Source organism: Sycon ciliatum, chromosome 1, assembly GCF_964019385.1.
Source record: "Sycon ciliatum chromosome 1, ocSycCili1.1, whole genome shotgun sequence".
Lineage (NCBI taxonomy): Eukaryota > Metazoa > Porifera > Calcarea > Leucosolenida > Sycettidae > Sycon > Sycon ciliatum.
This window is the reverse complement of record NC_088643.1, coordinates 67,492,500-67,505,360: the sequence shown is the minus strand read 5'-3', so window position 1 is coordinate 67,505,360 and position 12,861 is coordinate 67,492,500. Positions and strand designations below refer to the sequence as shown.

The 12,861-nt window shown below is 45.9% G+C and overlaps 1 protein-coding gene across 1 annotated transcript; it reads right to left on the bottom strand.

The window, feature by feature from the left end:
* Nucleotides 1-463: 463 nt before the first annotated feature.
* On the bottom strand, nt 464-12,230 carry LOC135805027 (polyadenylate-binding protein-interacting protein 1-like). Its single transcript, XM_065319016.1, has 14 exons — nt 11,911-12,230; nt 10,626-10,768; nt 9,848-10,012; nt 9,466-9,521; nt 6,352-6,408; nt 5,869-5,997; nt 5,487-5,599; nt 4,843-4,966; nt 4,365-4,478; nt 3,648-3,739; nt 2,793-3,000; nt 2,244-2,328; nt 1,195-1,228; nt 464-953 (listed from the first exon to the last, which is right to left on the bottom strand). The coding sequence occupies exons 1-14, from the start codon at nt 11,952-11,954 to the stop codon at nt 869-871; spliced, it is 1,449 nt and encodes a 482-aa protein (XP_065175088.1). The 5' UTR covers nt 11,955-12,230; the 3' UTR covers nt 464-868.
* Nucleotides 12,231-12,861: the final 631 nt, after the last annotated feature.

Here is a 12,861-nt window from a genome sequence, read left to right as displayed (position 1 = left end):
ATATAATAATATCAAGAGTACACGAAAACATTTTCATGTACTCTTGATAATATAGTCTTATAGACGGTGCCACTCAAAAGACCGTTGTGCCAGTGAAAAGTATAGTACATGTACATGTACTTCAAAAAGTAGTAAATGCAAGTGCTCATGCAGCTGGTGTCGAATACATTCTGGGAGCCCTTTCATCAAAAGCATCCAGGAGAGATAGCTCCATCGCATGGCACGTCCACCACGTTTCTCATCAAACTTGAACAATTCACAAACAGTTCAAAGCAGTAGTAACTGTTATTGTACTACTCCCTGGCTACTACTAGCTGGTTCAAAGCATGCATTGGGAGAATAAAACAAACACATACACACACATGCGCACGCATGTACGTGTAGTTTTGAAGTACAGAAGAGCACTGCTGAGCATGTACACAGCTACAGCAGTGCTCAGCACAGGCTAGAGATCAGACAGGAACACAGTGTGCGAAGCTTCTTCAGGATACACAAGTCATCAGCATATAAAGTATGAGCATAAAACGATGACGGACACACACAAAAGTAACAAATACAAAATGCAATATCATGTATCATGGGGCAGGTGATCGAGATGTTTTCCGTCATATTTTGTGTAAAAATGGGGTCTCCAAAATCAGTCCTGTTGCATGCATGGTTGATAATATGTTACTATGATAATATGTATGTTGTTGCATGAGTAGAAAATACTGCAGGTGGGAAATGATAGAGAGGTACAGTAGAGGCAATCTGAAGCTCAACAAAAACGATAGACACAGATTTCCTACTGCCGACACAGGCACTGTCGTCAGGGGCAACACACCATTTTCAACAGAAGCACAAGAAGCAGGGCCGTGCGCTGACCGCATCAACTGTCCTCAGTCTCTCGAAGGAAACGTGCGTACTCCTCCTCCATATCCTTCTGCAGGGCCATGTCATCATCATCCTCATACCTAATGGCAGCAGCGCACATACCATACAACATGAACAGACCAAAGGAAATCGTTAGGATGAACATTCAGCATTATGCCAAACGAAAAGACTGTACGCAAACAGCTGCACACATTAAGGTTGATTGCAAGACTACATTGTAAGCAGACAGTTGCAAACACTAGGCACCAACGATACAGGCGAACACACAACGTTACTGCAGCTATACCAGTATGCAGCTATACCAGTGTCTGGGCAACTTACTCATCGTCGGGATCCGCATACTCACTCCACATGTCTGCAGCAAGAAGACAGGGATTGCAGGAAACAAGCGTTCAAGGCAAATGCAGCCATATGGACACAGAATTGCAAGACAATACTTGCTTCGACACAGTACATGTAAGTTAATCGCAGTGTAAGACTGTGGTGGTGAAGAGATTGAAACCTGATTAATTGGCTGGCACAGGTGAGGGAACCGGATGACCGAACACACATACTTTAAGAGCAGTACATACAGTCGAATGTCACTTATCCGACCACTTCGGGAATCAGGCATGTTGGATAACTGATATCATTTTTTATGTGCATATATGGCTGGATTTCACTGATTTATGTACACAATACCCAAATATATTCATGCATATTCCATGTACACATACATGTTAGCATACTTGACCACATCTACATCAAGAAAATGCATATTACACCGTATAATATACAAAAAAAAGGAGAAGTTTTTTATTCATTTTTTAGATTTTACTGTTGAGAGTCATAAAATTACCACTCCCGGGCTTGTCGGATAACTGGCGACCGGATAAGTGACATTCGACTGTACATTGCACATGCATGGCGCAGATTAAAAAGGTGTGAAATCGTGCATGTGGGTCTCATACAGTACAGCTAACGCGCACAAACATGTATGGGAGTCATTCAGTACAGCTAGCATACACACACACTGTGAAACAAGCGAGAAAAAGGACAAGTGCATGCAAGCGAGTGCTGTAAGCATGCAGCCAGCAGGTCAGGGAGTCATACAAACACTATTTGTTCGTACAATTCTCTGGTTCTGGCTTCTGCATGCCACGTGGAAACTGGACATGGCGAAGCTTTTTGTACACATGTGGATGCGTTTGTACACGAAAACCACGCACTGGCACGTGGTATGCGGATCGCGAGGTCCAGTCATGGTACACCACGTAAGCAAGAAGATGCTAGCGGGCACGAACAACACTGAAAACAACTCTGACAAGAACAACAATATTAGCATCAGCATATTAAAACCTGACAATACTCGCAGAATATCCAAAGCATACCTTTGTTCGTAACCGGTTGCAGTGAACTTGATGCCATTGTGTTGGTCACACTCTCCAATGGATCTGCTCGTCCCGACCCGTAGTTCTGCATGCCAGCAATCACAGCAGGGAGAGAGAGAGACCACACAAGTCAGGAACCAGACCCCGAAAATCATGCCCACAGTACGCAAACAATATCGTGCACTATATGTGGAGGTGAGAACCTGTTTGGAGTCGCCGTGAATGCCTTTGGAAATGACAGGCGCAACTGGGTCGACCGTACATGACATTACATGTATTGCTTGCACCGGTATGAACCAGGGACAGTAGGTGTTCATGCAATGAACATCAAAGCCACACAACTTTCTCGCTCTTCACTTCTAGATCAATACTCTTCTGACCCAAATGCATTGTTTCTACTGTCCCTGGCAGTGCGGCAACTGACCAAGAGATACAACCTAGGAGCAGGCAGTCCAAAAAAAACAGGCAAGCTCCGGGGCCAGATGATCCTGGTGTCCGTTCACTCTTGAATGGTTTACACTCCAAGATGCTCCAAGGTGGCAACCGTACCTGTGAGTATGTGGGATACGTCGAATGTGAATTACTCGTTGCCGCCGCTGCCACACTGTGCGCTGGTGCTGTCACAGGCTCCGATGGGGCAAACGCGAGCGGGTCGGTGGTTGGGATGAAGACGGGTGAATGCGGAACAACGCCCGGCGAGGAGCCCCAGTTCTGAGACTCGAGACGCAGTACTGACTCGATTAAACGGCGCGTGCCCCTAGATAGGTAAGCAGAAGGTCAAGACACGTGCAAGAGAATACGCACAGCAGCCAGGTAAGTACAGTGCAATCCATATGGCTTTACTTGGTTTGGATGGAAACACCGTATTTTCTGGAGTATAAGCCGCACACAGATGTTGTCACAAAATACAGACATCTACCCGGTTTATCACCGGTAATTTGACCATCGTAGCATAAGCCGAACCGACTTTTTTTGGGTAAACTACTGGTGCTTAAAGTGCGGATTATACACCGGAAAACAGGGCATGCACAAAATACTAGCAACTGGAACACAACAGACGGCAAGCATCGATTACACTCTACGCTATCATAGCCTACTGTAGACATTCATTGAACAACAATACACATCGAATGCTGATGTGATGGAATCCACAAGTGTATGTAACATCAAGAACCACTGAGAGGGTGCAATTGCCTGTACAACCACTAATCATTATCCAGTGTTGCGACGGCAGAGCTTCACATCACGTGACATGGTTCAATTGGTTGCCCTGGCGAACAGTGCAAAGTGACCAGAAATTATGTGGACAGGGTTTATCACGTGATGTGAAGCTCTGCCGTCGCAGATCCCATAAACCTGTGTGCAAACTTTTGGGGGTTCTGCATTCTTGCAGCGACTACTTACAGGGACAGTTCATGTTTGGGCAGTACTTTCAAGCCTTCCGTGCACTGCCTGAGAATGTCTGCTGCATCCTGAGTCAAGTACGACCCTGTCAACTAGTTACCACCAACACACCAACACAAATATATACACACACAAGCGTGCGCGCGCACACACACACACACGCACGCACACCACACACACACACGTACACACACACACACACAGGTATTAGTAGAAAAGTATTTAAAAAGGACCAGATGACCTTCAACAAGAATACATAAACAAGAGTGTGCAGCTCCGCAGCTAGTCTGGTCCAGGGCAGAATTTTGTTGTTGACGTCACCTTTTTTCAGACCTCAAGGACGCATGTCGTACAAGAATGTCCGAAAAAAATGCTCGTGAGAATAAAGATTTCAATCTCCAGAAAGGTTGACGTCAACAAAAAACTTGTTGTGGGCCAAACCATGCGGAGTTGTACACTCTTGTTTATGTACTCTTGCCTTCAGAGACAAATGTGGGAAAGAGGGAACCTAGAAACGTAGTGCACGATATCTAGGGTAACACACAACAGTGTATTGGCAAGTGCTCATTCTAAGTACAGCTGGGCATCAACAAACCAACAGGAGCTCATCGGCGTAGTGACGGACACAACCCACAAGGATGGCAGTGTCCAATGGACCCCTCCGATCTGCAACATCTTCTGTAGAGAGGGGGGGGGGGGGGGGGAGGAGTTGCTTACCTTGAGTATGTTACATGCACATTGCATCGTGTCATCACCTGGCTGCAGCATTAACGAGCGCACAATCTCAAGCAAAGGCATGCTGAGAGCTTTGATGGGAGACGGAACATTGCTCTATTGAGTTCAAACACACAAGCAAAAAGTTTCGGAACTATTCAGGCCTTTGGAGCAAATTAAAGCAACACACCAGCTTTGAACGTGGCTTACGCCATGACTACTAAATAATTTAATTCATTGTTTCTTGTCAGTCACCACACCCCGGCGGAGAGGTAGGCGCCTCGCACAGAAATGCAGACATGCAGAGAAACATGTAGAAAGCTACCGGTGCTTGACGTGGACAGTCATCACCATTACAGAGCTATCGCACCAACACTACAATCATACAGCCACAATGCACAAAAAGAAAGGTGCAACAAACAGATAGAAAGTGAATTCGAAGCTGATCATGCAACAAGGATCATGAAGCTACAAAACCCACCGAAGGTTGGATAATAATGAGGTTGCGATAGATCTCAGCGAAAAAGATCGAGAAATTCAGCCACTCCTGGCGGCGCATTGGTTCTCCTGAAGCAGCCCCCAGGTCATGAAAGGAACTGTTCAGTCTGCACAGAAACAGGTACGTAGACACAGGAAAATCAATAGTGGCTCTTGTCTAACAAAATATGTTGCCCAGTTAGACTGTTGATCTTACCAGTGCACACCAATAAGGTAGACAGAGAGACAGGGAGGGAGAGGGAGAGAGAGACAGAGAGAGAGAGAGAGAGACACACACACACAGAGACACAGAGAGAGAGAGAGAGAGAGAGAGAGAGAGAGAGAGAGAGAGAGAGAGAGAGAGAGAGAGAGAGAGAGATAGAGACAGATAGAGACAGATACATGCATACACACATAGAGATAAAAGAGAGAGACCGATCGATAGATAGAGAAGGACAGAAAGCCAGAGGCACACACGCACACCGAGTTATCACTGCAAAACTTGCCGGGAAGCAGCCACATCCGAATGTACAAAACTTGCATATCCTGTACATGATGTACATGCGATTTCTAAACAGGCGGATGCTCACCAGCAATCTTTACTTGCAGTTCACAGTGCAGCACAACACATAAACAGAGTCTGCTTACAGTTGAAGAAAAATGCTGCGAAACTTTCCGAGGACGCCATTCTTGGACAGATTTGTATCCAGTAGATGAACAAGACGGCCGCCGACATACGAAAATGCAGGAAAGAGCCAGCCCTGTGAGGATGTATACCCCAAACAGAAGACAATCAATTGTGTCAGCCCTCAGGCATGAAATCCCAGATATAATGACTAGGTTTTTTAACAGTTTTTACAAGATAGCCACAAACCATCACGGTGCAAACGCGGGAAAACACATTTATAATAATTGCATCAAGACAAGTGCAGCAGCCACTACAAAACGCAGCAAGTATGATAATTAACAAGTACATAAGAAACCAGGATAGCGAGGTCATAGGCATCCTGTGCAGATCTGCTGCTCATACCGTTTGAATGATATGATGGCAGAGGGTGTACAGCGCTTGTTCCGATACAATGGAGCGGTTGAGCAACAAGACAATCTGATCCAGCTCGCATTCCAGTGACCAAGGGTCCGTGAGCAGGCGATTGATAAGCTGTGCAAGAGATACACCGAGTTGGACAGAGATGTGAAACAGGGCTGGCACTGACAAGGCGTAACAACAGCATACTAGTATGATACTACTGTAGCTCCCGGCAGCATGCATGAAGGAGAGTCGGCAGCTTGTCAATCCCATCAGTCCAATGTAACACATATGCCCAGAAGCATTCAGCACTGTACGCATTATACATTAAAACTCCTAGTTCCGACTCCGGTCCAGTGAACATTAGCTACACAGTGGATTCGGGACTCCTGTCTACTTTACTTTATCATAATCCACAGGGCAAAAAAAATGTACCCAGCCATGGGCTAGTGAGTGTACAGACAGATCTCAGACACTAACACCTACCTGCTCAACTTGTAGCAACGCATCTGTCTCTTGGGGTGTTGTGCCTAGGTCGTAAGCCTGCGGCAAAGCACAAAACCAGGCAAAGCGTGTGCACAAGACTCTCATCACTTGTAGCGAATGGCCAAAAGTTCCAAAACGTCGTGCATTGTAATACTGGCCACACGTAGTAATTTACAAGACACACTTTCGCGTGAAATTAATTTCCGTTACTTTTGTTGGGCGAGGGGTGCAAAAGAAAGTGTTTCCTAACTAAAAGCGGAACAGGAATACTACGTAGTGTGTTGTGAAATTAACCAACAAAAGTTCCTGATAAAATGTCGAAACTTTAACGAAAGCATTAGACGAAGAGTTGCACTTCTACAGTGGTAGCAAGAGTACAATATTACATTAGCGGTGTTCTGCTCTACGCTACGGAAACACGATGAATCACTTGACCATTCTTCGCATTCCCGTAACGCTTGAAAAACCTGTTCTGCTCCACGCTCACGCGAAGAAATCGCATGGAACGTGTACGAGGTCATTTGCTATTTTTGGACACTCAAATTAAATAGCACCCCATTATGTTGGTTTGTAAGATAAATTAAATTTCTTTCTTGCTTTTCTACTGGCACACGTATGCTTTACCACCACCACACACACCTGAAGGCATAGAGTTGAAGCATGCGGCCACAACTTGACCTGATCGAAGGTGTCTTTTTCTACTGCTTTTTCAATGCGAGCAATTATTGGACAACTAAATTAAATAGCATCTAGCAGCAGTCTGCAATGGTGTGAACAAGTAAAACTTGCACAGGACATGAAAATGGGGTGAGGCTATGCCCATGAGACCGGCTGATATGAGTTCTAATGACAGGCCGTTCATAGCAAGCTTTTCAAGGCTTTTCAATGTGACACACAATTTAAAGGGTCACTCAAGGGTTTTCATGGACGTCATATTCAAGAACAGAGGAGAGCACTCCAGTGTGGCCCATCTCCTCATATTTCGCAAAGAGTGGAGGGCTAGCGCCGTAACTAGCCGCTGCATCCTTCTTGGTTAGGAAGTGTTCACTGGTGCCAGGTGAGTGGAACGCTCGCACTGCTAAAAGAGATTTCTCCTAACCAGAACCCCTCCACAAACGCACCGGTTGAGAAGGCGAGGAGACTCTTCCAGGTGGATTCGAGCTGGAAGGCGTAGTCCCTGGAGTTGATGGAAGGGATACAACATCCCCCATGTCGACATTCTCTCCGTTATGCGACGTAGAGTCAACGGAACCCTCAATTATTTATTATTTAATCGAAATTTTCAAAATTACTCATTACATTACCTAAGAATAATAAAGAAAACGCCCAGAAAGAAACGGCCTTCACCGCTAAAAATTGGCACGAAGAAACTTGAGGACCACACGCATACTGGCCAACCCTCCCGTTTTTCCCGGGAAAATCCCGGAAAATCAACACTCCTCCCGGGGTCCCGGGGATTTCAAGCAAACTCCCGGAAAAACCAAAGTTTTGTCTGATACAGGATTTTCCTGAAAACTCCATGGTTTCTCCCCGAATTTCCCGGTTTTTTGAACTTTTTTCAAAGGTATGTACGGTGCTCATTCGCACTTCGAACTGTGCACAGCACTTTGAAGACCTGACCATGCAAGATCTGCACTGACAAAGTGACAGGCGGGCGCCGACTGATCAAACTGCACTACAGCCTAGTACAGGGTCGATCTGTGCTGTACGCACAGCTGCAGAGGCGAACGTTTTTTTGGCGGGAAAAGCTCTTTTTCACTTGTTTTTGTGCCATCCAGGGATTTTGAGAGAAATCCAGGGATTCTGCATGTCTTGTCAAGGGATTGAGATTGTGGTGGTTGGTCAGTATGCACACGAAGACACTCTTGTCAAAGATTTGTCCACCAAGGAAAGGACAACGACTCAGGAGGACTCTACTTCCGTATTTAACTAATTTGTCCAAAAATTGCGAATCACCTCGTATTGGGAATTTTCTGTTCTTTTGGCAGTTTTCTCACTAATTTGAATGGTACGCAACAGATGCGCACGCATTTTCTTTGTGTGTGCAACGTAGAGAACCTCATCTCTGTGTAGAAATCTGGACCCAAAACAGACTCTAACCCAGACACCTGTTCTCGACGTGATTCCTCTACGTTTCACGTGAGAGCAGAACCTCTCTATTACCAATAATGCACAACTCACAATAGCCAGCGGTCAAAAAAAAACCCTGAGTTTGTATGAAGCAGAACAGCGGTCGGTAGACCCATGCGTCCTGAATCTGACGAACTGGCAACGTATTCACATGACAGGTGTGGAAAGGCATACGCACTCCAACATACAGTAGTGGCCACAGAAATCCGACCCGCTAATCAAAAGATGCGCCGCCGCGTTTCCATTTTAATTACATCCAAAAACCCATCCGAGGGCCTCAGGAGCCTTGGTGCTGCTTTCCGCTCACAGGTTGGATTTTTCACGAAACAACTGTACTTCTGCCAAAAAATGAAGAACTAAAAAAAGTCTGCCGTGGGTGAGCTCAATATCGGAGTTGCACACCCTTGCCAAAAGGATACATGTACATGAATAAAACAAAAAAACAGACGGGAAAATGCTGAAATATCCACGCACACATCCCAGATCCCTACTACCAAGAGTACATAAACCAGAGTGTGCAACTCGGGATGGTTCCTGTGGGAGCGTAATTCGTGCAGTACGTCATTTCTGACGGCATGGGAAGCCACAGGTACGGTGAAAAGTTGCGTAGCCAGTCACGGTGGTGCAGGTCACTGAGTTTGTCCTGATTTCGGTTTTTTGATACAGATAGCCTGGTGAATATACTTGTCGGTGGATGTACATGGTCATGTCATGGTCAATGACACAGTCCCATAAAAACACCGATATCCTGAAACATGATGTCTAAAATCAAGCAAACTTGGCTGATCTCCGGGCTATGAAACACGAAAATTTGAGCTGTACGCAAGTCGCGGCTTGGCTGACCTCATCAAGGTGACGTAGTGCACGAACTGCGCTGTTTCAGATCTGATATGCACAGTTGCACACTCTGGTTTATGTACTCTTGCTACTACACGCCATCGAAAAAATCTCAGCACAATCAAACATGTGTATCACGAAACGCACCTCGGTGTCACCTGAATTAGAATAGCTCGACGTGGATCCATGGCCTTGATGGTTTGCTACACCAACAAAAGAGAGTGAAGCAAGAAAGAAAAAATGTCAGACGAGGTTTTGGCTTGTTGGTAGAGTGGTATGAGCATGGGACAGCAAAGCTGGGCCCGCTGGTTCATGGTCAATGACACAACGATGGTGCGAGACCAAACTGTCCAATCTAAGTTGCGGACACAATCACCTGAAAAGAACAAGAGGACTTGGCAACTGAGCAAGAAGTACATCAAAGTAGTATCGCTACATGACAATGCAGTCGGCAATCACACCAAAGTCACCTTGCCTTGGCATCAATGTGTTTAAACTTTGGTTCGAAGAGAAAGAATACTGCACTAACCAGTATGGGTAGCATACGAATCAGGCTGTGCCGAGCCTACTGACCACGCTGTAGACGCCGCTGAATTACCCATAGCGACAGGTGGTGGCGCAGCTGCAGCTGGAGGCGGGCCAGCATGCCGAGGGCGGAATACCTGAGCATTGACAGCAGTGGCTGGTAGAGGGGCTAGAACGAGAGCAGTCAACAAAAGGAAAGCACACCAGACATCAGTCCCTCCATGATACAGTGGTCGCTACATTTCGGCAGTGATTTCATCAACTCAACGGGGTGCAACTACACACTTAAAGGGAGGAGAGCAGAGAAGCGGCTGATGAGGTTTAGACCCTGGTTGGACATGTCCATGAGATATCCACTCACCCTGGCTGTGAGGCACCACACCTGCCACGCCATGGCACAGTACAAATCAGGCATGACACAGGCGCTAGGCGAGCCTTCCTTAGCTGGCCGAGCTTCTAACCATAAATGTCATGTGGATGTGTGGGCTTTCATTTTCACTAATCTGAAACTTCGGAAAATGTCATGACCATGTTCCCTTTACTGCCCCACTATCCACCTCAAACGGGATCTTTTCATCGCCTAAACGGTGTTGAATGACTACGGACGGTCTATCGTCTGCTCTTGTAGCTGTGCGAGGACAGTGGAGTGTGCTTGTGCTTGAGAAAGCCAGCAGTTATACAAGTGTGCGCTCCCCAGCTATTGACAACATGAACCTATACAAAGTCTTTTCCAAAATTTAGTGTACCGGGGAGGCAACATAGATCTCACGAAGCCAACTCACGGGCAGACCCACTAGTACGAGGAACGAACTCCTTCACATGCACAGCAGCAGCTTCCAGGACCTGCCGGGTTGACGTTGGAGCCGCAACCGCAGTACCACGGACACCAGCTGCCGATGATGGATCCACAGCTTGATGTCCATGCCTAAAATTCAGCAGAATTCCAAACAGTTCAAACGACCATAATGTAAACAGGCACTTTGCATTCAAGCATTCGTCCGCCTGGTGCAAGTCAATAACTTCAATACCGTAGGTCTATAATTTTAACAGAGTGTTTAAATTTCAGCGTCCAATGGCTAAACTCCTTTTCGGCCGCATAAGAATAATTTCAGTCTGTGCTGTCCCTATGGTTGATTTATACGGTGGTAAACACACACCTGGCAATATGGCGATAAACGCACGCCTGCCCACACACGCTCTACTAGTACTTTGCAAACAAATATTTCAGCAGTAACAAATTTTAGGGCTCAAAGACTCAGGCCAAAAATAAGTGTGCGCACTTTATTAATTTTGTTACAGTAATCAATCCAATGGCCCCAGGGATAGGAGTTTCAAATGGTTTCGTTGTAGCCTATACATGCTTGAAGTTATGGACGTGAATTTCGAAAGGATTCTTCTACAGGACCTTCGAAATTACCAAACTATAGTGTGTCGGGAAGTATGAAGTATGATTTGCGCTCCGCACGCAAGCATTATCTACATATTCTTCTCACCCCCTCCACATTATTCCCCATATTATACGGTGGTAAACACACACCTGGCAATATGGCGATAAACGCACGCCTGCCCACACACGCTCTACTAGTACTTTGCAAACAAATATTTCAGCAGTAACAAATTTTAGGGCTCAAAGACTCAGGCCAAAAATAAGTGTGCGCACTTTATTAATTTTGTTACAGTAATCAATCCAATGGCCCCAGGGATAGGAGTTTCAAATGGTTTCGTTGTAGCCTATACATGCTTGAAGTTATGGACGTGAATTTCGAAAGGATTCTTCTACAGGACCTTCGAAATTACCAAACTATAGTGTGTCGGGAAGTATGAAGTATGATTTGCGCTCCGCACGCAAGCATTATCTACATATTCTTCTCACCCCCTCCACATTATTCCCCATAACCTAGGTGGGCTACCTGCAAAACGGTTAGTGCACAGGACAGGTATGGGCAATTTCATATAAATTTTGAATTGTTGACACCTACAAAGAATGCTTCGCAGCCGCACAGGGAAATAGCCAGTGCAATACGAATAACCAGACAGGCATATCCACCCACACTGCCCGCAGCTTACCTGTTGGCACCTCTACCTCGACCTCTCCCAACGTGGTTGCTCATCTCCGTTCGAAACGTGTGCAACGAGGGGAACCTCTGTATTGCAAAATCGAATCACCTTGACCTTGTGCCTTCGCATGCAACGGCAAAGGGTGAAAATCCAAATGAGGCCAAACCCAACACCAACACGGCCTCACGAAAGAACTTTCAAGCGGATCCTTGCTACCACCATAGGAAAGTGATCCTGAAGTCACAACTCAAAATGAAAGCGAAGTCGATAGTCATCAGTCAAGTATGACAATCACAGATACAAAGAGTAGTCACGTAGATGTCTACGCCTACGATTTTTACAAGATCTACTCTTTTGAAGACGCAAATGGCAGCACAACGAATCGTGCAGTGCACGCGTGGAGTTAGTTGTACAAATCCCGTCATGACGTAGCCTCGTATGATTCGTAGTACACATATGCATGGCAGGCTTGCCAGCATGGTGCATGGTTACGCCATTTCAATAGCTCTTCACTCGAGCATAGGCGCTAGCGCGCTAGGCATGGCATGGGATACTATTTTTTACTACAGTCATGTTTTTCGATGTTGACAGCTGTATAATACTATTTTTACTAACAATTACATGACATTGTAGTACTAGTATACTAGTAGTAGTCTGGGACTAGTCGACTGGGAGTCTTGCCTTTCCAAGCAAGCACCATCATGGAAGGCTGCATGACTTGTGCATGTGGCACTCTTGGCAGTCTTGGTTGTACAACAACAAGTACTGCACATGATTGTACAACCAAAACTACTTGAAAAGTAACCACTCTACAGACTACAGACTCCACTCCTTCCTGACTCAACTCTCTTCTGCAGGACTTTTATTCTCATTTTCAAAACATAATTTGCGGTTTAAAACAGGGGCGTAGCAGCCGGTCCGGCCATGGCGCCAGTGCAGTCAGGCTTTGGCCGGACCACT

What these genes read in the sequence shown, in the direction of transcription:
- LOC135805027 (XM_065319016.1), bottom strand. Translation starts at nt 11,954, where the DNA reads ATGAGCAACCACGTTGGGAGAGGTCGAGGTAGAGGTGCCAACAG. An exon ending in CGTTGCTACAAGTTGAGCAG is followed by an intron (nt 5,998 to 6,351) that starts GTAGGTGTTAGT and finishes TCTCTTGCACAG; the next exon opens with CTTATCAATCGCCTGCTCAC. An exon ending in CCCAAACATGAACTGTCCCT is followed by an intron (nt 3,001 to 3,647) that starts GTAAGTAGTCGC and finishes TTACCTATCTAG; the next exon opens with GGGCACGCGCCGTTTAATCG.